At 42.3% G+C, this 27,367-nt stretch overlaps 1 protein-coding gene across 1 annotated transcript; it reads left to right on the forward strand.

Moving 5' to 3' along the window:
• On the forward strand, positions 1-27,089 carry itgb1a (integrin, beta 1a). The gene is made up of 16 exons (XM_061094050.1): positions 1-275; positions 15,676-15,742; positions 16,119-16,204; positions 16,946-17,165; positions 17,268-17,438; positions 18,262-18,500; positions 18,825-18,980; positions 19,069-19,164; positions 19,679-19,768; positions 20,013-20,153; positions 20,578-20,780; positions 20,907-21,145; positions 21,282-21,504; positions 22,761-22,996; positions 23,199-23,365; positions 25,832-27,089. The coding sequence occupies exons 2-16, from the start codon at positions 15,676-15,678 to the stop codon at positions 25,895-25,897; spliced, it is 2,400 nt and encodes a 799-aa protein (XP_060950033.1). The 5' UTR covers positions 1-275; the 3' UTR covers positions 25,898-27,089.
• Positions 27,090-27,367: the final 278 nt, after the last annotated feature.

The raw sequence follows: 27,367 nt of genomic DNA on the forward strand, positions 1-27,367 counted from the left end.
GAGCAGCAGGAACCAGGAGCCTCGCTGCTGCTGCTGCTGGATGTGGTTCCGTCTCTAGCTGCTGTCAGGTCTGATCTGCAGGAAACACTGAGCAGTGTCCTGTGAGGAGGAGGTGGAGGGAATGAGCAGAGGGAGAAATCTACGGTGACTTTCCCCGGAGGAGACAAGTGGCCCCGGTGCCAACAGGGCAGAGAGAGAGAGAGAGGGAGAGAGAGAGGGAGAGAGAGAGTGCTGCTGCTGCTCTATGACACCAGAGATATAACCACACTGACAAGGTAAACATTACACACATTGTCCTCTTTTTATCCTGTAACTAACATTATCTCTGTTGTTGCTATGGTTACATAAAATTCTATGTTTGCAATACTTCATCCAAAGTGTGCATGTGATGTTAAGGTGGATGATCATGTTAGTCACTTTCTAATTTGAATGTTAAGATTCACGGTTGTCTACAATAGTCAGAAATGACCTCACAGTGCTTTTACTTTCAATACGTCCTGTCACTATGATGACTGTGTGTATACAGCTCTGGTTGAAATGAAGAGGAACCACTGGGTGTCTGTTTTTACTATTTAAGGAACGTGTTGAACATGTTTCTGCTCACAACAGATTCAATAGACACTGGAATGAAATGGCTGCCACACATGTAGAGATGCAGAGTTAACACAGATGTGGACTGGTCTGTTCAAAGTGATTGTTGGGGGGTGTTAAGGCTGGACCTTCTCATCTGATATCGATAATTATCATGACAAATGTCAAGATATTATATCTTTTAATTCTACAGTTCTCCTGAGTGAAGGTTGTGGTTTCTTCTTCATGACAAACAGGAATTACCAGGTTGCCAGGATCATATAGACCATAATACAAACAATTATCCTCACACATTACTTATAAACCAAAAAAGTCCTTGAAATTACTTCAAAAGGAAGATATTCTTATGAATCCAAATGGTATCTGCATTCATGGAACGGTCAGCCTTCAATCTAGTACATAAATTGGAATCACATGGTACTAAAAATTCTATTTTCATTTAATTTCATTTATTTTCCAGTTTTTTTCCATCTTAATATTATAACTACATTTAAGTAAATATCAGATGACCTCTTGATACTTGATAAAAAACGTTATTGTGGACATTATAATTGGATAATTATAGATATAGTAGATGGATCTATATTGTTATTGCCCAGTCATATAAGAGGCTTATTGCTGTTTTCAAAAGTGGTGGTTATTAAAGTGGAGGGCGTGGTCGTATTGGGGGGGGTTTGCACTTCAGTATCATTTCTTCAGTTCATCTGCACTGTGGACACAGTGATCTCCTGCTCCATCATCCATCCATCATGCAACAGGCTGCTCTTCTCCTTTCATGTGGGTCGTCATATGACAGACGCCTCAGCAAGTGATCTCACATGATCTATTTAAAAACTGCTCAGTTCACATGAGCCGCTGTGGGAGGGAGAGAGAGAGAGAGAGACGGGGCGAGTTAGGGACGTCCCAGGGCCGGAAGGAGCAGTGGAGGGACCTGATGATGAGCAGGACGTCAGTGTGAGGATCAGATGTACAACAAAGACATCAGGAAGTACACAGCAGCTGATTGTGCTGCTGCAGTGCATGACTGAGAGGCCGCACAGGATCCTCTGATTGGATCAAGCCCCCCCCCACCGCGTTCCACTCAGTCTGAAGGAGAGCAGCAGGAGGACGGCCTAATAAATCCAGCTGACGGAGCTGACTCCACAGTGCAGCCGCCACCGCAGAGCCCTGACATCAGTTTAATCAGGGAGATGGAGGCTGGAAGGGAGGCGAGGACGGAGGGAACAAGGAGATATGGATGTCAAGGGGGGGTGGAAGGACAGTGAGAAGGGAAGAAGGGGGAGGAAGGCTAATTGAGGATGAGGGTTAAATGTAGGACATGTGCGAGGAGGGGGGGAGGGGGTTTGAAAGACCGTGGAGGAGCCGGTAGCCACCAGCTAAATGGATGTGACCCCTGGGGGCCCCCCCTCAGGGAGCAGCTGCTACCGGGGGGCGGGCTCTCACCTGATTTACGATTCCCTGCACACACACACACACACACACACACACACACACTCTCGCTGGACCACACCCAGGCCTTTCTACCAAACAAGTGACATTTCTGGTGGTCGTCGTGTGTGTTTCGGTTGCTTTGTCAGTGAGCGACACACACCTTATGTGTGAAGGTGTCCCCCTGGGGGCGGAAATGATGAATGTGCCCTGTGTGCTGCCGTGGTCCTGTGGGAAGGAAGTGATGTATGTGAAGGGTTGCCCTCCATGACACCTGCTTTGTGCCAGAGGAGGGGATCACTGGCTCAGAGGTGTAAAGCAGGACAAATAATCGCCTGTTATAGCTATTTACTCCCACCACACACACACACACACACTAAATGACACACACTAAATGACACACACACTTTCACTGCAAGCTCGAGCGCCGGTCCACACTGATCCCCGAAGAGCTGTTACTGTGATTTGTTAGGTTCTTAATCACGTGTCTGACCAACAAATACACAAACCACAGAATCCTTCTTGCTCTTAATCCCCGTCCAGACGAACAGGTCTGAAAACCCACACATCACGGGATATCTCACGTACACTCGCTTCCTGCTGTAAACAGGAAGTACTTGGTTGGTAGTTGCAGAAAGAGCAAGACTACAAACGAGAAGCAGCAATGGCGAAAAGTAACAGGGGCTTGTAATCAATTATAAATGTTGCGTTATGCACTGTTAAGGTTCCATTATGCTTCTACGTATCCGTTTCTCGGAGAGGGTTGCACGGAGAGCAGAGAGTCTTTTTGATTTTTACCTCTCCGACCACTGTATGTTGAAAACAATTCACCGCCAAACCCATAGGTGGCGCAACGGAAGACGAGCTCAGAGAAGCCTACCCCATTTCTGGGAAGAAGAAGTCCACGTGTGTCTGTTTACCTCTGTTAGCTTGTCTCCCACACACCGAACCAGAACTAACAACTAACAGAACTAAATAAAGTGACACCCAGCGGGTCAAAATGCTGATGTAATCGTTTCTTAGCACTGCGGTTCCCCGGTCTTGTTTCCGAACTGTGTTGCTGATTCCACAGCTTGAAGCTCCGTGTAGCTTGAAGCTAGCTCCCCTCCCAGCTTCCACACACAGTCAGCAGGGACTCCCGGCACTAACTACTACTACCCAGTGTTTGCTTCTAACCTGACGGTATTATAGAAACAGTGTCATGATAGAAGTGGAATTAAAGTCGTGATGGCGGGTTTTTGCACCGTTACCACCGCAGTTAGCATGGTGGCTAGCCCGCTAGCGCCGTTTTGAAATTACGTCGTAGGGAAATGATGTCATTCGCGGACCAATCACTGCCAAGGTCGGTCCGTAGGCTCTCCGACATAAACACGGACAGTTAGAAAAATCAGAGGTGCACGAAAAGCTCTCCGAGGCGCTCGGAGAGGGCGTTCCACGACGGATAGGGCGGTCTTATCTGTCCGTTTTAGAAAAGACGTACAAGCATAAATTGGCCTTTAGTCGAGGCTAATGTCGGAGGTTTTCCTCTGAACCACTAAAGGCTACGTCGGGACCGAAGAGACCCTTCAGCTGTTGTACGTGTCTACAGACCCGGAGCTTTCAAATTAAAATGGGCCACCAGCGTTTCCAAGCTTCTCCAGTTTAACAGCTCTGAAAGTCGGGAGGGGTGTGGACGCCAGATGCGAGTTGCTGCGTTAAGGAAAACATTGTCTTATGGACGTAGCCTGAGACTGTTCTGTGCAACACAATAACTCCCTCTGTTGTTTTTATTCTCCTGAACATCATTTTTGGAACGTTTGTACATTTTTGACGCTAGATTATGGGGTGGGCCACACTCTCGGTTTTGGTTTGTGACCTCTGTTGCTGCTTTTAGCCCAAAACCTTTGCCTTTGCTCTGCGCTCTGCCCCAGACAGGGTCTCCTCCTGCTTCTAAAAACAGCCTCTAAAACACCAGGGAGGAATGGCATGGTGGTTTAAAGCTGACCTCGGATCAGCCAAGGTCTGCTGACAGAACAGGGTTTGACATGGGGTTGGTAAACAGTAGCAGACGGTTTTGACACTTAATCGGAAAAGTATCAAACATCTTAACTTTGCTGGTGTTGAGTAATAATTGGTAGGAAGTAATTCTATCTTTCAAAATAAAATTTGCATCGACCACTCCCTATGTGCCGGCTGCCTTCAGTGGCCTATACATGGACACATAGAGGCAGCACAATGCAAACACTGTTCTCTGTCTTTGTGAATATCGTCTGTTCGCTGCTGACGTCTCAGGGGTGTTAAGTGAGTCAGCAGAAGGCTGCCAGTTCACAGACAGGACCTCCTTGTAGTCCTGTAACTCCATACTCCGAGGGCTTCTTTTAAAGTCACTCGTCAACACTGGGAAATTCCTTCTATATATTTAGGCAATGCAATAACACCCAGGAATAACTGTAGCGGACAATACAGAAAAGTTGACCTTTTTACACTGTACTCCAAAAGTCCATACGTCTTAGAATATAATCCTGCCCCATAAAGGATGGATATGGATTAGTGGTTAAGAATTTACATCATGTTTTCTTAGGAAGACATGTTCATGGATAAGGAAGATGACAGACAGTCTATTTCAAGTCCAAATGTGTAATATTTTCACTTTCAGGGCAGAATAGACATTTGAAGGTGAATATAAGTCATTGTCTGTAGAGGAGTTTGTGTCTTTCTGTTGTTTAGACTTGTGAGTCATGTTCGACGTCCGGAACGTCTCCTGCTCTCTCACCTTGCTGTCTCGCCAGTCCTGCATGAGATTGCAGAGTCAGAGTTTAGAAGCGTGCAGACAAAAGCCAGACGTTAGTGGGTGTTGGTGGGTTTTTTGAGCAGTGGAAAAGGGGCTTAAGAGATTGAAATTGGAAATGCAGTAATTACATTATAGTTGCTTTTATCATTTTGGAATTTATGAGACTTTTTCACTACATCACTGGGAGTTTGACGGAGGGTGCAGGTGCTGGGCAGGGGCCGATTGCATCTTCAGGTAATTCCCAGGTGGTCTTGCTTGTGTTTTTGGCTCATTGATGGGGAAGATCTCATCCTCAGCTACACATTCAGGAGAGTCCTCTCTGTTTTGGAGTCGGATGGTCAGCACCTCTGAGGTCAGGACTGGAGAACTGCGTGTGGTCAGTAAATATAGGTTTGCGTGCGTGTTAAAGTGTCTCGTGTCTCGGCTTTGGGTTTGTTTTAAAGACACTTTTGAGAGGCGGACAGCTGAGTAATAAAAGTAAAGAGCAGAGTAATGTAACTTTCGCTGCTGAGTTATGAGTAAAGTAATCGAATTACCTGATTACAGCTTACAAGTAACCTTAGCAGTTTTCAGACATGTCCTGTGGAGGAACTTCAGAGAATTGAATCTGGACTTTCTCAGCAGTCTGCCTATCAGATACAACGCAGTGCGAGATTCTCCACTCAGACACGTTCACAACAGCAGCAAAGCTGAGGCAGGAAGTAGCCTATTAATTCTGCTGCGGTGAGCACGTGATTTTATTAACAGCACATCGACACCAGCATCAGCATTTTACGTGTCTTCTACGTGTGTGGCGCTGCTTTTTAACCCGGGGATATTTGTGTGTGTCGCGTGTTAGAAGTGTCATCAGCTCCCAGACTCGCTCGCAGTGAATCCAGTGGGGAATAGGCTCATATCAACCTCTGTGGACTCTCTGCAGACTAAATACTAGGGGGCCAGGCGGAGAAATTCCACAGAAACTCTGGAGCTCTGAGATTTGCGTTTGTATCTCTTGTGTCAACTTAAGAAAATGCTAGCTTAAGTCGGTCAAACTCAAAACTATTCAGATCTGTTCATGTATTTAAGTTTGTTGGATCAGGGACATCTTGTCTGGAAGCTGTGTAGCAGGGAAGATTCTCCAGAGTACACATTTTTTTCCTCACAGTCTTTCGTTTGGATTTAGCAGAGTCAGTCTCACATAGTTATAGAACATGATGTCCAGTCACAGGCCCCTGAGAAAGTCTTAAGAATTGAACATTACAGATTTCTCTCCAGTGCTCCCAGGAGGGAATCCAAGCCACGCAGCGCTCACTGTCTAGCTCTGCAGAGTCTCACTCTCCCGTGGTAGCGGAAATGGAGGCCCTCTGGTTCAAGTGTCAAGTCTGGGGCCTAATGAAAGACATCTGAGTGTCATTAATGTGCCAGTCCCGGAGCATTAGGGCCTCAGCTAAAAGCAGTGCTGTAAAGGTGTCTACAGCCAGCCCGCTGCAGAGTGAAAATCCAATTAAAGGACCAGGCATTGACAGATCTATCCAGCGAAAGCAGAACTGTCTCGGATTTAATGTAGTTTCCACGTAGTCGCTGTGACTTTCAGCTTCTGTTGAGCAGCTTGCACGTGTGCTACTGTTCTCATGAACAGTTGTGTGGCTGCTTTGTCCTGACTTTGCCTTTAGAGTCACTGTGAGGTTGACATTTGTAGTCTTGCATGAAATATCTCGAACAAACTTTGAATGTCTTGGCATGATGTGTGCTGCAGTCATTCATCTTCTTCTCAGGATGAATTTGAATAACTCGTTGATCCCTTCGTTTTTCAGCAGAATACTTGACCTCAGCAGTTTTCTGCATGTGGGGCTAATTAGTAAATGGTGGCATTCTAAAGGTGAATAATTGTAAAGATCTTCAAAGCATACATCTGTTAGCTTTGTCATTGTGAGCATGTTAGTATTTCACTTGAAGAACTGGCGAGGTACAGCCTCTTAAGCTGTTGTTATGCCACTACCAGAAAATGGCAAAGAAGAAGAAGAGGAGGAAACAAAACAGTTTGGGGACCGGCTTGCCTAAAGCTCCTTCTCACTTATTTGCTTTGACAAACCAGTTCCAGAGGGGTTTTTTCATAGTTTCCTCCAGAATGTCTCATCTTGACCAACAGTAAACTTAACCCAAAGTTCTCCAGGAGCCATCTGAGAATCTCCATGTGAATTGGCTAGTGTGTTTAGGGCCCCATGTTAAAACTGTGGGGATGTGTGCGACCAGCCGGAACGATGCCGTGCAACAGCACGCGTCAGTGAACATGACATCAGTTGTCCTCACAAGGACGTGATCTGTGAGTATAAACCAGCTTTTAGAGCTGTTAGTGTAGCTGTTTACGTTTGTTTAAACAAACTTTCACTGTGTCTTTTCAGATCTGGAGACATTTTTTCTATTTTTCTCTCCATCCTAACACACTATTCACTCATCCCATTTCACTGCTGTAAATATTTGTGGGAGACTTCAGCCTGCTGTCATGTTTCTGATTTATTCCTCTCGCTGCCTCTGCAACACAGATGCTGCTCTGATGTTTGTAGATTGTCCCGGAGAATTAATACACGGCGGTTGTTTGTTGATTAGCAGTGAAGTCCTCAGACTATCTGAATCAGTTTGCCTGCTTGTTTGGTTTTTGAGAGAGTTTAGATTACTGTGATGGCCTGGTTTAGGTTTAGAAATCACACACGCTCAAAGACAATGTGCTGCTGTTTGGCAGCTCGCAACATTTTCAACTCTGTAATGAGGCAGTCTGGTCCCCTCTCTCCCGGCATTTCCTTCCGTACTCGGTTGAGTGCCAACTGGGTTATCTGCGTGGCTTCAAGAGGGAGATGTGGCTCGTTTCCAGCCACAGTGATGCAGGCTTCCTGCGTGATCCAGTTGAGCTTCCTGTGTTTCAGCAAAGGAAGAGCCGACTCAGCAAACACAGGGCGTTTGGTGAGGTTTTCTGTACAGCAGATCCCAGCTCCACATGGCTGAGCCCTAGGATCACACTGTCACAGCCAGGCAAACCCCACAAGACCCTCAAATGTAGCCTCATTTTCGCCTGGTTGTTGGTGGTGAGAATCAGATACTCTTCCCCTCTCTAGATCTGCTTTTTGAGGATCTCCATAAATGGTAAAACAGATGGCGCCCTGCAAATGTCTTATTTTACAGATGCTTGCGCAAACCATGTTTCTGTCAGGTCACTTTTTCTTTCCTAATAAATGCAACTGTATAACAGCAGCAGAACTTTGGAACACAGGAAAATGAATTAATTTATGTGATTCACTGTACGTTGGTTGTATGAGATGTGAATTCTGTCAAACGGGGTTAGTTGTGTGTCTCCATGGGGTTGATAGTCCACCTTTTGGAGTGATTGCAGAGGCCAGGTGGGGGAAGACAAGTCAGAAATAACTGCACAGCTATTTTCAACACAGAGATGGAGCCGTGAATAAGGACACGGACTTGGCCTTCCCCCAAAGGTTGTGGTTTTGCCCTGACTGTTTCCGCAAGACAAGATATGATGAGATGTCAAACCAATTCAATATTAATGTGTTTTGGTTCACAGAATACAACCCAGATCTGCCCAAGTGTTATTGATTCACTGACTGGAAAAGTTGGACAGTCCTTCCAAGCAGTATCTGCCTCAGAAGTACGGTATATCTTTAGCCCCTGTCACACAAGGGGAATGTTGGCAGGCGTCAGGCCAACATATGTGGCTAAGTGTTTTGTTTGAATAGCAGAGCACATTTTTCAAGACCAGCAGCAAACCTCTGATGAATTGTTTCAATAAACCATTAGAGTGCTGAAGAGGCTCTCACTTCGGATTTACTCGACTATCCCTGGAACTGCTCTCAGATACCTGATAGACAAAGATTTGTGACTATCACCTAAGGCGTTTTCAGGCATGACCTCTGACTGCCGTGTTTGTGCAATATGGTCTGAATCAAATCAAAATCCAGATCTTTTGAATTTAAATCTGGTTCATAAGGGGACTGTTGGGTGGAGGTATGTGCTCTAAGTACCATTCTTGATTTGTTAGCCACTGAGATAAATAGCTTGATGAGATGGACTTTTTATCTTTACAGTACAACTGAAACAGACTTTTGTACGTTTGCTCTGTGTTGCTAAGTGAGGGGATGTGTTCCCTTTGTGACAAGTTCTGTTGATAAACTTTCTCTTTTTGGAACAACTTTTCACACCTTATAAGTGCAAATCATCATTTCATCTTTTTGAGGAAGGTGGTGGAATCCGCCCACATGCCTTTCTGTATGTATTTTCATCCTCCTTGTAAACACTACAGAGGCAATGACGTAATCAAATAATTTAAATTCAATTAAAAGTTGTACTTTTAATCTAATATTTAAAAAATATTATATACATGAAGAGCATTTGGTTTTCTGTTCATCAAGTTGCAAAGCTGTAGTGAAAACAACATACCGATAATCATTTAAATTCACTTATTCAATTTATCAAATAGACTTATTGAAATCCACTTTGCTCTTATCCTGTAATTGCCTGTGTTGGCATGTGTTTGCAGCAAAGCCAGTTTCAGTTGGAAAGGAATGTAAATACCAGTTAAGGCTACCTTGGGAATATAACTTGGGTCCATAGAGTGTGCTTAAGGTGTTCAGGGTATTTTGTAACATTCTTCTGCCCACTGAACCTCTTCTCATTTTATTTCTTGAGGCCAACAATAAGAAACACAGGCTGAATCAGACGTGATGGAAAATCATTGGCTCTGCTTTTGCTCGATCACAATTTTCCACACGTTCAAAGTTACTTCCACTCTCCTTTTTTTCTATCGGACAAAGTATCTTCTATTGAGGAATAGTTTGACTCCTGGACTGCTCATGTAATGTGGAAACTGTGATGAAATTTCTCCTCATTTCGGGCGTTCATCCCTCTCATTTAGAAGTAGTTTTATGTTTTTTCCTCTGTATAAAGATCACATTGGAAACCACTTTGGATTCCCTGCCTGTATTGAAAGACATCGCCATGTTTCTCATTAAGATTATTTATCTTCTAGTGGCTCTTTTGGGAAGGAGGGGACGGTGAGTGGGAACACTTTAAAGATCAGACCGTCTGTCATGGTCTCAGCGGGCAGCCTGATTCATTGCTTTTGTCTCTTGTGAGAGGGTCCTCTGGGTGGTGGTGGTGGGAGGGGGGCCGGCAGTGGAACGAGACACAGACGGACACTGTTTGGTATTCCGCTTCTGTTCCGTGGGGCGGCTTGTACGTCTCGGAGCCCAGACATGTTCTCCTCTCTGCGTGGTTTGAAGGGTATGTGAAGTCAAGGGGCCGCTGGTTCAGCTCAGCTCGCTGTGGAGGGAGTTAACTGAGCAGTTGTGTGGGTGGTTTGAGGGAAACGAGGGAAGGGAAGAGAGAGAAAGGAAATGGGTGAAAGAGAGAGGGAGGATGGGAGTATAGGATGCCAGAGATATGCCACGGAGACTGACTGAATGCATCTTGGCACTTTTAAGGAAATATGTATTAAACTCAAGACCGACATTTTTTAATTCTTAGATACTTTAGCCATACTGACGCTGTTCTTTTTCAAAGTTAACACATGAATATTTGGCTGAAATTACAAAATACTGTTCGAATGGAGGCGGAGAATAAGAACAGAGTAAGAAGGCTAACTCAGCAGAAGCAAGGAGAGTCTGTAAGATCCTTTCCTTTGGACACGAGGCAACTCCTTTCTCTCGGAGTTCTGCACCGCCCTTTCCTGTTTTCCCTTCTTTTCCATTCCTTCGTTTCGCGGCTGAAGAACACAGCCATTCGGAGGGAGGGAAGTCCAGGCTTTCCTTCCACAAAGAGCACTGTGACTCTGATGCAGCACCGGTTCTCCACTGCTGCAGTGTACGCTCTGCTGTGTTGAACTGTTTCCCTCGCTGCCTTGCTCCTGACTCTGCTGGTCATTATTCATGACTGTGCTTGGAAGTTAGTAAGTCAATCCTAAGCACTTGCAAATGCAGTTGGCTAGTTTGTCGTAAATGTAATGTTCAAATCGACAACAATGGCAGACTGATCCGAGTTCCTGGTTTGTGTTGGTTCTGTTGCTGTTGTTCCTTTTATACTGACTTAATTATTTATAAATGGTTTAAATTAAACATTTAAAGACAGCAAATGCATACACATCTGAATCTTGGCATTTTTGCATTTTGTGTTTGATTGACTAGCTCTATTTAAATCTATTTTATTCCAGAAATCTTTTTCTGTCTGCATGTTGAACACATATCTTGAGAAGTGTGTATTGTTAACAGCCCAAGGAAGAACGGTGTCAAATTTGGTGAGATTTCACAGACAATATGTTCAATATTAATAAACTTTGAATAAACAGGCGACCAGCGCTCTGTAGCAGCTTCAACTAATCAATGAAAGTGAGGTTTTTGATCACGATCCCAGTGCGTTCATGACAGTGGCAACAACAACTGATTCTCCACCAAACATTGAATTATCAAGTACAGCAGCGGGTCAGAGGTTCAATGTCTGCAGGTCACTTTCACAGTTTCAGAGTGAAAGCTGCAACCAGCATTACCACAGGACAAACAAATGATTCCAAACTGGTGCTGACTAAATAGCAAAAAGCTGGAGGAAAAAGGATGTGGGAATCAACCAGGGTGGTATAAATACAGCATCCTTGTATCATGGCTCACATTTCCCCAAAGTGCTGTAACAGTATTGCAGGTTACTATCCTGGTCAGGCAGCGTTCAGCCCCTCAGGAATGCCTGAGAGGCTTGGCCCATTTTAGTCACGCATCGCTTTCGCCTGCCAACTGATAGAGCGTCGCAAAGCCCATAAAACACTGGGCTGCTATCAGTCACACCTCAGGTGTGTGTGTCTGTTTGTGTGTGTGTGACAAGTGGACATGCATGCTGGTGTCTGGCAGAGAGACATAGTAAGAGCATGGGAGCTGAATAAACAACTTTCCTGTAAGAGAATGAGCAGCACAGCTCTGTCCTGCTGTTCACAGTAAACCACCTGGAATTTATCTTTATCAAAAGGTTGTGTATAAAAGTTCACCTTGTTGAGCACGTAGATTCATTCCAGACGTCACGCAGTCATACAAGATAGTGCCTTCTTGGCTTTATCTTGCTTGTTCACAATGGTATGTGGGTTTGATTTCTGAGCACCATGGTTTGTTGAGGCTTTTTTATGGGGGAGTGAAGCTTAAGACTGGTGTCAGGGAGTTTTGCAAGATCTCGTCTTCCCAGCTAAGCTCCAATGGAAAAACTTAAAACATGGTCAATGCCACTGCTCAGGGTATTTAATATATTTTCTTTTAGTTTAAAGTCTTAGTGGACCGTTTTATTTCACTTTTAGCAGTACATTAAACCGGAGTGGATTATAGCACCATAATTCAAATCGCATGTTGTGGTCATGACGGATACATTTACAGATTTACTTGAGAAATCACAAAAGCCTTTAAAAACCTGAATGAATGGCCTTTTAAGGAGCTAGATAACCATCCACATCATTATCAGACAATAAAAACCCTGTTTCAAACCATGTTTATCTGCCTGGAAACATCTTACATCTGCATCGTCTAAATTCACTGCATAAAAGTGTCCATAAAACTTCAACCTACAACATAAGGCTGATAACATCTGATAGAAAGCATCATTAGGTGCACGATTAGACATTTTCTCTCTAATCATGAGCACATTGTAGCAAAGATGTGGCTGAATAATTTTTTCCTCACAAAATTGATCAAGGTAGTAATTAACTAAATCACACCTGTTTTTGTACTCACTACACGTGAGGATTAGTAGCTTCCTTTTAACCTGATGATATATTTTTGTTTTGAAACATGGAATATAATGGAATATAATGCATTTTACGCCCTAAACATACCCATATCAGATTAAGAAACCGAGTATGACAAATTTGAATAATGCTCCTACTGAAGCAACCTTTTTTCCCCACTGTTAAACTATCATGTACTCATGACATTAAAGTAGAGATGGACTCCAAGGTATCTGTACTACCTCCACCTCCACCACCTCCTCTCCAAGAATGGAAATGGAATTTAACATGGTTCTACTGAAGTTCACAACTGTCTTCATGGTTGTGCCCTCATTCAAGAGCAGATGTTATTCCCACGCCACATAGCGTTCCACCAAGTCTCGGCCTCCTGCGCTGACACATCCCATAACTGCATCCATCAGAAAACATGTGCAGATGGGAGGACGCAAAGTTGTACTGAAAGTCATTAAGCTTCTGGTGAGATTGTGTAACACTAAACACGACTCCTGCACATTTGTATGAGGTGAAGAGCTGAAGTTACAGCATGTGCCGAAAATAAATTATAGACAAATCAAAGCAAGTAAAACACAATAATAGTTTAGGCCAAACCCACATTTTTTATCTTCTTCCTTCTACTAAACTGCTAGAATAGAAAAAGTGCCCGTGTTATATTGTCTGTGTCAACCATTCCATATTGTATTTACGACTTTCTTAGTCTGAGATTTAAAGGTGCTCTTGGAGGCAATTTAACATCCTGGTCCTGACCTCTCTCAGCCTGCTCTCTGTCCTCAGCTCCATAATTCACCGTCGACCTTTTTTCTCTCATTCCTCTTTGCAGCTGCTAAGCTCCACGGTGTAAAGGCAACATGGTTGTTTTTCTAACCCGACACCTCGCTGGACTTTATAGACGTAGTTTGCATTTGAATGATTCTTTGGAACTGCAAAATAGAGCTGAAGTCAAAAACCTCAGCAAGAGAGAAAAGGAAAATATCTCTGTGGTTTTTCTTAAAAGAGGAATGTGAACCTGAATTCCTTTATTTCAGGCTCTGTGTTCACTTAAGTCACTCGCATACCGACTGTACTTTATCATACTCTTTCACAATACTTACACCTGCTTCACATACATCAAACTCAAAATATCTTCCTTTCATTTTAGGTCATCATATAAACATTTTTTGACAGATTTATTGTTAAAGTCGCATTGGCTTCAGTGAGGCAGCGGTGATGAGGCAGATCAAGGTTAGATGAGGTATCCGTCTCACTGGAAATCACCACCAACACACACTGACACACCGCATCCATGTAGAGCAGTGGAGATTCAAGCCAGCTGATCTAATCTGGGGGGGGGTAGACTGCAGACAGGCCGTCTACCCCTCTCTGTCTATATAAACAGACACTGCCACACACACACACACACACACACACACACACACACACACACACACACACACACACACACTCAGGAATGCCTCACTCAACACCGTGCACACTGAACGTCAGAGCGTCCTCTACCCCAGTGTAAGGGAACGCAGTCTTTTAATGTGACCTCTATGAGAAGCCACAGCCGCCGGCCTAAAAAAGTAAGAACAGAAGGGAAAGGTTTTTTGTCACTTTATCACTGTCTGCTTCTAATTGGAACCTGAAGCTTTGAGATCCAGTGTTGTTGGCTACTGTGGAGATCCACTTTGTGGCTTATGGTCAGGTGGGTTATTGGCTCTACATTCCACACGATAATTAGATGAGCCCTTGATGGACAGTGAAGCTTTATACTGTTGAACATTATATTATTAAGAGATTAACTACTGTGTAGTAGCCATCTGAGCTGCAACTCATTAGATCTGTCAGTAAGAGGTGGTGAGAATCCCACAAGCACCTCAGTGCTCACTTAATGAAGGCAGCAGTGGTAATTTACACTTGTAGGACGTAGTGTAAATATAAACATAGCTCTTTAGCTATGATTATTTATTGCGGATAAAGCTGTAACCTCATCCTCTTCTCAGGCATGTTTAAGCCATGCTGGCAGTGTGCTCGGTTGGTCGGCCTTTGGTCAACTCAACTCTCTCTGGAACTGTTCAATGAAATGAAATAGATTGGAAATTAACCCTCAGTAGCTCCAAATAGTATAATGAGGTTGAGGTAGTGGGTTTTATCTAGCAGCACTTGCAGGTCCAAGTTTTTGTTTCTCTTGCAAAATATTTGGAATGATTTGCTACATTCAGGGCTCCCAGAGTTTGATCACCATACTTGTTCTGTAGTTTTGAGTGAATCACTTGAACAAGATGGGTGGTTGGTCTGCAACTTTGGTCTCGGACAAAACTATTATACTGTTTTCAGACATGCACTGAACTCAACAGATCCTCTGTATTTTCTCAAGAGGTGCATGTGTGAACACAAATCTCAGAGTTAAAGGCTACTATTCTTTTGTCCTTTTGATTGGTTTATGGTCAAATAAATCCACCTTCAAATTGTATTTTAGGTTCGGTGGTAAATAGCAAATGTTAGCTTAAGATTGTTGATTATAATAAACATTATATATATATATGACATGTATATACACTACTCTGTAAAAGTATAGTCTCAGAGCAGTCAGCATTGGATCTTCACTGTTCCCAATTCAGTTGTTAAGTTCAGAGTAATGTCCTTCAGTCCCCTCATCATTAGTAAGTCATGAGTGCTGCATTAGCTGCAGGACAAGATGCATCGATATGGCTGAGCAGAGGCCTGGGATCAATATACAGGACATAAGAGGGGGAGGGACTCAAGGGAGACAGTGCTATTTACAATAAAAGGGGTTGTGGGAAAAAGGAGCCTGCAGCCTAAGCTAGGGGCAAGTTGATGTGACCGTGTGTGTGTGTGAGTGTCTGAGCGTACATGTGTGTGTGTGAGAGTGGTCTGAATTGAATTAGCCTACTGAGAATAGCCAAACCCCCCCGTTGCTGGATTATTTATGACCTCCAATTATAACCAAGCCATTTTCGGATACAATCTCTCCTCTCTCTTGCTCTGGTGTCCAGGAAATTTGGATTTAAAGTGTTCAGGCCACCAAGCCCTCTGCTGACGGTTATTGTTAGAGACACGGACACATAGACAGCTGCTCTTTTAGTTTTCATACCACAGCATGTTCAAATAATCTCTTCTTTGTGTGTGTTTTCAGATGGACCTGAAGCTACTCTTGATATCCACATTGTTAGGAGTCATTTGTTACAGTGATGCTCAGAAAGGTAAGATTCCTCTGTCAGATCTCATTTTATGAATCGGTATTACCCTGCGTATTGCTGTTACATCATTGTTCTGTCAAATGATATATTTTCACATATTACTCATAATGACGGCTCCTTCCCTAGAGAGCGAGAGCAGCTACTTTAGCTAAATGATGTCCCTGAGCAGTAGAGCTGCACCCCAGCATCACGGAGCGTAGAGGATAATGGAAAAGACTGAATATTCTGTCTCAGTCTCCTATTACTGTAGAGCCACACAGTGTTCCACATGATCTAATGCGTAAACACTACGGGGTTTAACAGCCTGCTTACTTTGCAGGGACTGTGATGTACGACTGCTCACTCTGACTCTGCCTTCTCTCCCTTTGTTTCCATCCAGAGGGGAACGAGTGCATCAATGCCAATGCCAAATACTGCGGGGACTGCATCCAGGCCGGAGCCAAATGTGGCTGGTGTAAAGACCCAGTACGTGAATCAGAGCTGTCAGCTCTATTCGCTACAGTATTGCTGACGCCATTAAGATTATAGCGATAGGGAGCAAGTGGTGTGGAATCGTGCTTTATGTAGCTTTTACAATTATTTATTAACCTTATTTTTTTAGAATAAGCTAATCATATTTGAAGTATCAGAGACAAATAAAGAAACATTATAATTTCCTAAAGCAGAGATCTTCAGATTAGGTCATTTTGTCTGACTAACAGCCCAACATTTTTTGTTCGCTCCCTCCATAACTATAAAACTGAGGAGAGAAATAAACCCAAAACCTTTTCACATTTTAGAGGCTGAATCAATTAAATATTAGGTCCAATTGCTGTCAATTAATTTTACGAGGTTGGAGTAATTGATAAATTGGATAATTCTTTCAGAACTAGCCTACGGAACAGTAAAACAGTAAAATGTCATAGTTATTTCAGGCAGATCTAGTCACCTTCACATGTGCTCAACCAATCAAGAGTCAGTCTCAGCTGTCAATCATGACGTTTTACCTTGTTTTATAGCTTAAAAAGTAGTAAAATTTACGTTTTTTCATTGAAATGTTGTACTTTGAGTTGAACTTTTGTTCTAAATGTAAGTCAAGACCTCAGAGTGAAAAAGGCTCCTTTAGAGTTACAAAATACATTATTACAGCTTTCACAGACACAGTATTACTCTTCATGATAAACTGATGGATTTCCCCTTTAATTCCCCCTGTGCTGCCGCTCTCAGGACTTCCTGAAACAGGGAGAAACTGTGTCGACCCGCTGTGACGAGCTGCAGTCTCTGTTGAAAAGGGGCTGCGATGAGGCGATGATTGAGAACCCGCATGGCGTGCAGAGGATCCTGAAAAACAAAGCAGTGACACATCGCAGAAAGGGAGAAGATAAGCTGAAGCCGGAGGACATCACTCAGATTCAGCCCCAGAAACTCAGCCTCACCCTCCGATCCGGTGAGGACACATTTTCTATTAGCTCTTACCCTCATTTGTTTTTTATTAGATATTTACCACAAAGACACTCCAGGGTTTTTCAATTATGTTTACTTCCTGTAGGTGAGCCCCAGTCGTTTGACTTGAAGTTCAAACGAGCCGAGGATTATCCCATCGATATGTACTACTTGATGGACCTGTCCTACTCCATGAAGGACGATCTGGAGAACGTCAAGAACCTGGGAACCAGTCTGATGGTGGAGATGTCAAAGATCACCTCTGACTTCCGGATAGGTGAGGATCTTCATCAAAATGATTCAGAGATCTTGATGAAAAAAAACATTCATCTATAAGGGACTGATATTTATGAGTGACTGCAATTTAGTGCTGCTTGATGGAATGTAAGGGACAGTTGTGTCTTGGTGGAGGTATGCACTTTACTAAGAGCCATTTTAGTTTTATAATTTCTCAGTCTCAGATATTTATGTTGAAAACCATGGGTACAAACAGAACAAAATACACGGGGGGTGGTGAAGATTGGCAGTCAGGTGGTGAGTGGTGGGTGGGGTTTGGCAGTTTGCAGTCTGGATGCAGTTTTGACACTATTGTCTGGGGGGGATGTCATCTCAGCCTTCAAAAACTCTTCAGACGGTGGATTGACTGACTTGTATTTTCAGGTGTCCCATTGTAGATATTTAGTGCCACCCAGGTTTGAAGGACCTTGGTGTGACCTGCATAAACAAACCAAAGAAGTAAACATTTGAGATTTTGTTGACCTGCTACGAAATTCATCCGGTGTCAGATTACACTTCTGCTCCCAAACCAAGCATCTGGTTAAAGCTAGAGTTGGTAATCCTGGAAAAGTTAAAAGCAAGAGCAGGCTACAAAATGCAAAATACAACTCCAGTCTGTCCAAATTTAATAATATGGTCATGTTTACTACATTTCTGCCAGGGCCCCAGACATTTTTCTTTTTTTTCCCTCTCACATCTTTATTTGTTTGCTATCAAGAAGTTACAACGATTTCAACAAATAAGATAAAAAGTGTTTCATAAACAACTAACCTTTAAACCTTTCAGCCAGTGCTAAATCCTGTATCCATCTTGTCCTCCAAAAGGTTTCGGTTCCTTTGTGGAGAAAACAGTGATGCCGTACATCAGCACCACCCCGGCCAAGCTGCTGAACCCATGCACGGGCGATCAGAACTGCACCAGCCCCTTCAGCTACAAGAACGTCCTGAAGCTGACCAGCAACGGCAAGAAGTTCAACGACCTGGTGGGCAAGCAACACATCTCTGGAAACCTGGACTCACCGGAGGGGGGCTTCGATGCCATCATGCAAGTGGCTGTGTGTGGGGTAAGCCACAACAACAACAAAACAACAGCTCTGTTGCCATTCAGTGATCCTGTAGAAATAATTACGCTCAGGTTCACTATTTAATGCAATTTTCCCACAATTATACCACTTGCTCGGAGGCACACTGCACCAATAAATGTGTTTATGTGATGATGAGTGAAAGTAGAAGTATTTTATGGCTTCTCTGTGTTAACAAGGGGATATTTTGATGCAGCGATAATCAAAAGTTAATGTGTCCCATTCTGAGCTGCTCACATACCTGCTTAGTTATTAGAGAGGAATTACACACTTTGACTAATAATGCATTTCTTCCTGGTTTATTAGGAGCTGATTGGCTGGAGGAACGTGACTCGTCTGCTGGTCTTCTCCACGGACGCTGGCTTCCACTTTGCTGGAGATGGTAAACTGGGCGGCATCGTGCTGCCGAATGACGGAAAATGTCACATGGAGAACGGCGTTTACACAATGAGCCACTACTATGTGAGTAGAGCAATGTTGTTGTGACTGATTTTTAGAGATTTCTGACTCTGTGTAGTAAATGTGACTTTTCTCCTCCATCTTTCTCCAGGACTATCCCTCCATTGCTCACCTGGTGCAAAAACTGAGCGACAACAACATTCAGACTATCTTTGCAGTCACTGAGGAGTTCCAGCCCGTTTATCAAGTTAGTCCCCATTTTGAGTCTCATTCTGATAATGTATTTGTTATGCATACCTCCTAAGCTGTCCCATTCTTTTCGAGTTGTTTTTGGAAGATGCCCAGTGCGTATAAATATCCACCTTGGTTGATGCACTACATCTGCTGTGAGTTAAGCTGCAGCAACTCATTCAATCTCTGAGTATTTCCTTGTGCCTCAGTGTTGTTTTTCAGGCCAGTTCAACCCAGTTCCATCTGAGTCTGATCAAAGCTCTTTTATTATGTGTGCACACAGTAGCTTCAATGCTCTAGAGCTAATGTATAATAATCTCATGTAGGCAGATTAAATAAATTTGATTCCATCTTAATATGGAATGAAATGGTAAGTAAAGGTTTATTTTTGGATTCCAGTACGATGCATTTGTGTTTTACATCAAAACGTGAACAGTATGGTATTCTTGATCTTTTGTCATTGCTAATTGAGATTAAGAACATGAACAAGATTAACAGAGCTTTACTCTAAACTTCTCTTCTCTCCTCAGGAACTGAAAAATCTGATACCAAAGTCTGCAGTGGGCACTCTGTCTGCCAACTCCAGCAATGTAATCAACCTTATTATAGACGCTTACAATGTAAGTACACTGAGATTGTTGACTTTTAGAAAACTTTGGTCAAATGATCATTTATCCATATGAACTACATTAAAGTGTTGAGTATTTTGACTGAGTTGGAGCAGTCAGAAGTTTTGTCCAAACACGTATTCATTTATCACTCAGCCAAGCCCTTGTTTAATGCACGCAGTCCAAACAAATCTATCTGATGAATTTACAGTGAAAAAAAAACAACATTCCTGTCGTTATCTTTTGGTTTTGGCAGTCTCTCTCGTCAGAGGTTATTCTGGAGAACAGCAAACTTCCAGAGGGAGTGACCATAGCCTACACATCCCGCTGTAAGAACGGCGTGGTCAGTGAGGGCGAAAATGGACGCAAGTGCTCCAATATCTCCATCGGAGATCAGGTGAGCGTGAGACAATAACTTTTTTTTTATTAGTCAGATGAGTAGCTAATAATTAGCTTGGCAGACGTCTATAGTACGATAAAACAAACTCAACATTCAATATTCTCAAAGTTTTTGCTGCTACAGTCTTACTAAGTCTGTAAAAACAGGAAAGTTATGTAAGCTACTGTAAACTAATATTGACAAACTTAGATTGTTAAGCACAGCTTGTTCTCTTTGAACACTATTCAGTCAAAGTCAAGCAGCCTTGTTTTTACTGACCTTTAAAAATGTTAAACTTAAGTTAAATCATATATCACGGTTTGCTGCTTAATTTTTTTTTTTTTAATTATTTAGTTTTTTACATTTGTCATGAAATAAGTTCCAGGTTACTTTGCAGCAGCCTTAAAAGGTTTAAATTTTTCCTTCACTGCTGCGTTGACAGGTCATGTTCAGCATTAGTGTGACTTCAAAGGGCTGTCCGAAACAAGGCAAGCCTGAGACCATTAAGATAAAGCCCCTGGGCTTCACAGAGGAAGTGGAGATTACCCTGAACTTCATCTGTGAATGTGACTGCCACAAGGACGCCATTAAGAACAGTCCAAGCTGCCACTTTGGTAACGGGACCTACGAGTGTGGAGCCTGCAAGTAAGTCTGTCAACTTGCACTTGACACATCAAACAGAAAAATAGACTTATAATCAGTCTGTAGATTTCTGTTTTGTTTTAGTGTTAAATGAACGATTTCGAATGCCAACCTGTCCTTTTTCCACAGGTGTAATGAAGGGCGAGTGGGCAGAAAGTGCGAATGCAGCAGTAACGACGTGGCCACGGAGGACATGGACCGGACCTGCCGTAAAGACAACGGCACGGACATCTGCAGCAACAACGGAGAATGTGTGTGCGGCACATGTGAGTGCAAGACGAGAGAAAACCCAGAGGAGAGGTACAGCGGACAGTACTGCGAGTGCGACAACTTCAACTGTGACCGCTCTGGAAACAAACTGTGTGGAGGTAAGTTTGTCAGTACAACAGAGAAAGCTTTACATAGAGCGGTTAAGGCTGTTTAAAGGAACTAGGATGATGTTTTATCGAGTTAATTAAAGCAAATTAAGTAAATTAAAGCTTTCCTGCTAATGTTTTTCTTTAGGGCATGGTCGCTGTGAGTGCAGAGTGTGTGTCTGTGACCCCATGTGGACGGGCAGCGCCTGTGACTGCTCTCTGGACAACAGCACATGCATGGCCAGCAACAAGCAGATCTGTAACGGCAGGGGAACGTGTGAATGTGGCACCTGTAAGTGCACTGACCCCAAATTCCAGGGTCCCACTTGTGAGACCTGCCCTACCTGTCCAGGAGTCTGTACTGAACACAAGTAAGTCCGGAAGGATGAGGGGTCACTGTACATATATGATGGGAAAGTTATGGCTAGATCAAATTGCTCCTCCTCTCTTTAATGGCCAGGGGGTGATACATCTCATTGGGCAGCTAAAATGGAGGGGAAAATAGAATATATAGAATAATATAAAGCTGCAGAATTCTGAATTGACCCAATTGGTAAATTATGTCTTTCATTTTCATATATTGTTTCCCTGGACACTGATTCCTCCTGGCCTAGAGGGATTATTTCCCTGCAGTCATATGAACAGTCGGTCCGATGCCAGGACACAATACCAGTAATAAAAGCTACACATGACTGCCAGGTTTGGCTAATTCTGGACAGCTGGAGCCTCATATTAGCTTGGACTGAACTTTAGAATGTATTTTTACAGAACTAGGAGTGCAGAGTATCTCCCCTTATCTCTAGTGGTGTCATCATCCATATGATGGTATCACTTCTTGGTCATTATGGAGACTTCAATGCTTTCAACAACAACATTTTACAGTTGTTCTATTATGATACACTTTATGCTTTCATACCATATACTAAATGGAATATACGCTTATTATTATCATTAGACTTGTATTTTTTTATCTGTTTATATATACAGTTTGATGTATGGTTTGATAACTTTAGCAAAATACTCACAAAGTAAAAACTATATAGCTACTTTACCATTAGCAATTAGTAAATGACATTTCAGAGAATTGAATCAATGTTGAGTATGACATGTGATTTTAGAGACGCAAAGAACACAAGTGAAAGAGAGAAAGCAAGAGAGTTCTTAGAAAGAAATAAAGGAGGAAAGAAGGAAGGGCGTGTATTAAAAATATATTATGTCTGAAATACCTGATCTAAAGCTGACGGGCTGCCAAATAGTGTTAAAGCGAACAGTCACAGTCCTTATCGAATTTTCCTTTTGCTCAGATGACACATACAATCTCTAATCCATTCATTCAAAGTTGGAGGAAGTCTTTTTATTTCCTTTTTAACAGTACAAGTGTCTTGGCCTGGAAATTGGCAAAGACTATCATGCTTTTGTTGCAAAGGGTTAAGATACAGAGATCCTGCTCTACTGTGTCTACCATTCTGAAAAGGCATATGTGGTTGTATAGATTGTGGGTGCGTACAATTTATGTAGAAAGACCAAGACCGTAAAAAAACAAATGATCGCACACAACTAGACACAAGTGAGACAGCAGATTGAATAAGTCAGTGTCCATAATGAGTAATAACTCTGTTCCCTCCAGAGAGTGTATCCAGTGCCGGGCGTTCGGCACCGGTGAGAAGAAGGACACATGCGAGCGCGACTGCACCTACTTCAACCTGTTTAAAGTGAAAGACAGGGACAAGCTGCCCCAGCCCAACGACGCCTCCTACCCCGTGATGCACTGCAAGGAGAGGGACGCCAACGACTGCTGGTTCTACTACACCTACGCTGTCAACAACAACACCGAGAAGGAGGTCCATGTGGTCGACTCGCTGGGTAAGCAGAAGGCCGGGCTGCACCAGGGTGTGGAGGGTTTCTGTTACAGAGGAAGCTAATTACAGGGGTTGTGGTGCTTGGGTTGTAAAAATAGATCATTTGTTTATTCTTGGATAGTCGTGTGATGACGTGTTTTTGCCATGGTATTGTTATTTTTGCACTGTTGATTTAAAATGCCTAAACAGTCTGCCATGTTGTCCAGACTGCCCCGCCGGCCCTGACATCATCCCGATCGTGGCGGGTGTGGTCGCCGGCATCGTCCTGATTGGCTTAGCCCTGCTGCTCATCTGGAAGCTGCTGATGATCATCCATGACAGGAGAGAGTTCGCCAAGTTTGAGAAGGAGAAGATGAACGCCAAATGGGACACGGTGAGTGCCTGGAACCATAAGCCGCTCTGTGAAAGATGAGCCCGATAAATATTTTTGAGTTTTGGCTGATGTCTTTGTTTGAATCATTTAAATGTGGAAAGCAGGTGTTGTTTGGCCGAACCTGCAAAGCCAGTCGGCGTTGGGGAATTAAGTTGTGAGGATTAGATGTTGTTCCTAGCAGCAGATGAGATTCACAGACTTATTGTTATGATTACGAAGCGTCTCACTGACACTTTGTGCCGTCTCTCAGCAGCGGCAACAGAATGAATGACGCTCAGAATAAAATGGGAAAATGTCTGAAACCCTGTGGACTTTTTTGGGAATGTTATGCGGAGCTGGATTTTTCTGAGGAGTGGCCACAGCTCCTCCCCTCCATACTTCCTCCCCTCTGTAGCATCCTCCAGCCAACATCGATATGACAGAAAGCGTCATGTCAGCAGGACCTAGTGTGCTGTCATGTGCCTCCACCTAGTGGTGGAACTGTGTCATACCCTCAGTGTATTTTGCCATGGTGATGCAGATGTTTCTGATCACTGCGCATGTTGGATTCTTTCTTACTACCATGGGCAGGGCAGTCTGTGGTTCCTACTCACTTTCATTTTGAGAAATTAGAAGCTGCTTTTTAAAATCAGACGGACCAGGGGTGGCTGACAAGATAACAGGGCGAAGCAACCATAAGGGATTTCCCCCTCCATGAGCTCCTTTCTATCCTCACTTACTGCTGCAGCCATCCCTTCTTTATCTTTAGCCGCAATGGAAATATTGTTATTAGTGAATTTAAATAAATATAGATTAGGATTTCAGACATTTGGGGCGAGTTGACCCTTGTTTAATTAAGTGCAGCAATAATTCTTTATCTCTCATAAGAAAGGTGAGTATTTCTATATCCACAGTTCTTCGCAGAGCAGAGACTATACAACAAGTTATACTTCAAACTTTCTGCATGAGTGTAGGGTCTCCATGAATGAATGGATTACAAAGATGGATCAGACCAAACATTCATGGGATCCTAAAACCACAGCTTCTGTTTGAATTTATTGTTATTACAGAGCTCATTCATGAGGAGCAATGTTCCAATCGGGTAACTCACTTACCATTTCATATTCATTCTTCTTCATATTCCTCTTCATAAGCAACAGCAGCTACTTTGGTTTCAGTAAAAGTGGAAATGAGTTCAGCATTTTTGGATATATTTGACAAATATTTTACTACTGCCTAACAAAATATACTATAACCTACATATATGGTTTACTTGGTTCATGTGTTTTATATTTACACATTGTACTTTATCTGTGGGGAACCTTTCAGCAGAACTCAAGTTTTCAGTTTTATCAGCAAAATAATAATGACATTATACAGATCCACAGTCAGGATAGAAAATGTGGGGTGGGCCTTAACATGAGCTCTTCTGTCATGTAATCTGTCCATGAGCTCCCAATAGGAAAAGATAATAATTACAAAGTGCAGAAAAGGGCATAAAGATCCACATTTCAATAACTTGATCCTGAATAAATATATTTCTGAACAAAGCTAAACAAAGAATTTCTTCCTTTCAAGATTAAACATTTTAAGGCAAATAAGTAGTCAAATTCATACCACCTGTGTAAGGTTGAGCATACCAGAAGTGATGAAACTAATGAGGATAAATTGATTTAAATCTTCTATTGAGAGACCTACCCTGTTCCATAGATCATACCATATTCTATTTATTTTATCATTGTCTCTTTTCCACTGTTATTCACATCTTCTTGCCTCTACCATTCCAACTTTGTGCTTTATTTTTCCTCTTATTCTTTTTATCTGTGCTGTTGTACTTTTTCCCCGCTCAACTCTGTATTCTGTCCTCATCCTCTGCCTGTAGCAAGAAAACCCAATTTACAAGAGTCCTATCAATCAGTTCCAGAATCCGAGCTATGGACGTAAAGCTGCTGCCCTTTGAGTTTGTATTTATTTTCCTTTCCACCTGATTTCCCTGCATGGACTGTTATTGTCTGCACTTCCTTGCTTTCACACAGTCTCAGGTTGTTGTTTTTATAACATTCTCTTTATTGTACACCCGTCTTAGGTTGAGAATAAGAACAGTAATGTTGCCTTTATAGTTGGGAAAAACTGCATGAGTGTGCACAAAACATGTTCAATGTTTGAAGATATAAAACTTCCTAAGGCTACAATTACAAATACCCTTTCTGATAAGTGATACAATTTAAAGACATTAGGCAAGATTTGTAAAGGTGAGTATTTGGTGTATGTTATATAAAAAAGGCATGTTTGTGTGCTGAGTGTGATCTAAATGAATGATGGCAAATTATAAGTAAAAATAAAATGTTCTATTTGTCTGTTTAATGACAACCCTGTGTTTTTCCCTGTGTGGTTTGGTGAGTTGTACAGAAAATGCCATGAACTAATAAAGCTATCTTATATTTTGAGTACAATGTTGTAACTGATCCTTTTTATGTTTGTTTCCAGGGTGAAAATCCCATCTACAAAAGTGCTGTCACGACTGTGGTCAACCCCAAATATGAGGGGAAATGAAGATGGCGTCGTGTTTTCAATGAACTCTTTTATCGAGTATTTTAAATCTGCAGTATTCAGTTTGTTTGTGTTCTGAGCAGAACTTATGTCCCTTCTTCTTGTCACCTTATCATTTATTTTGTACCATTCAGCCACTGCATCTTTATTTTTACTAACACTTCATCTGCATTGGTTTTTATTTTAGGTGTACAGTAAACAATGTGTATATACTTTAAAGCTGCAGAGGTGGATGATATGATGGTTGTGTGTTTTTCCTGCCACAGGACTGGTATGGGCAGACAATTTAGCTTTTTTTTAAAAAATACATTGACAATACAAAACAGTATATGTACAATGATTCCTCAGTTCCTTACAGTCTGTCTGTTGTCTTTCTCTGTGCACTGACTTCCTGTGTGTTTCTGTGTGTTCAAGACAAGACCTTGGTTTCATACGTAAGTTGTCAGCCATAGTAGCACATTATGTCAGTGTGTGTGAGTGTGTGTGAATATATATATATATATAGAAAACGACTACAACATGCAATATTCATATACATATATATATATACAGACCAGACAATTGCATTGAATCATAATAAAAAAAACAACTGTTGTAAATGTAGTTTTAAACTGCAGATGAAAAACATCCAATGTTAAAAGGTCTGTTGCGCTCTTATTGTGTTCTGTTGTCTGTCTTGAAAGACTAAATACACAAGATGAATATCAATATCAGCTATTGTTATTTGTATTGTTGATATACTATCACAAAGGGATTGTATACCACTTGGTGAAATTATAAAATTGTGGCGACGTTGAACAATCAAAGGATTTTGTAAAGTTATGATACAAGTTGCAATAAGCGAATATAGTATTCTTTTATTTGCTAACTGCAGTAATTAGCCACTCTCAGGTCCCCTCCTGTGTTCTTGTCTAGAACGCCAAAAGTATGTTTTCTGTCCGCTCGTCCGGTGAACTGGTGAACTTGTGTTGGTCAGTTTTATTAGTTATGTATCTGAAAATTGTAAGCATTAATCTCGAGTATTTGTTCAGCTGTCACATGAATCACCTCTGAAATGCTTTTACACCCAAATGCCTCTGAGGTACGGCCCACAGGCCTTCACAGTATTCTTTTCAAAGTGCCTTTTATTTCAATACCACGTTCTCTCTCTCTGCTGTTAATTACTTATTTATTAAAATAAAGTACAAAAGCTGTGTGCCTTTTTCTGTATAGCTAAAATATCATTGTATTCTGAAAATGTACATGTATTTTTTTGGGGTCTATTTTCAGGTGTGGATCTCCAATTTCTCAACAAAATATTTATTCAGGGCCTGAGTGTTGAGCTGGGCTGTCCACATCCTGTTCAAAGAATTTTGTCAACACAGTGAGGAGGTGTAAACACTTGTCCTTTTGAGTAAGTATTTAATATTTGTTTTCAAATAGAATCGTAACAAGACACAAGTAATTATAGTCACATCAATCATTATTTACTGT

Source organism: Limanda limanda, chromosome 20 (genome assembly GCF_963576545.1).
Source record: "Limanda limanda chromosome 20, fLimLim1.1, whole genome shotgun sequence".
Lineage (NCBI taxonomy): Eukaryota > Metazoa > Chordata > Actinopteri > Pleuronectiformes > Pleuronectidae > Limanda > Limanda limanda.

Coding starts and splice junctions, on each gene's coding strand:
- itgb1a (XM_061094050.1), top strand. CDS start 15,676: ATGGACCTGAAGCTACTCTTGATATCCACATTGTTAGGAGTCATTTGT. Junction 18,981..19,068: donor ACACAATGAGCCACTACTAT/GTGAGTAGAGCA, acceptor ATCTTTCTCCAG/GACTATCCCTCCATTGCTCA. Junction 19,769..20,012: donor TTATTATAGACGCTTACAAT/GTAAGTACACTG, acceptor TGGTTTTGGCAG/TCTCTCTCGTCAGAGGTTAT.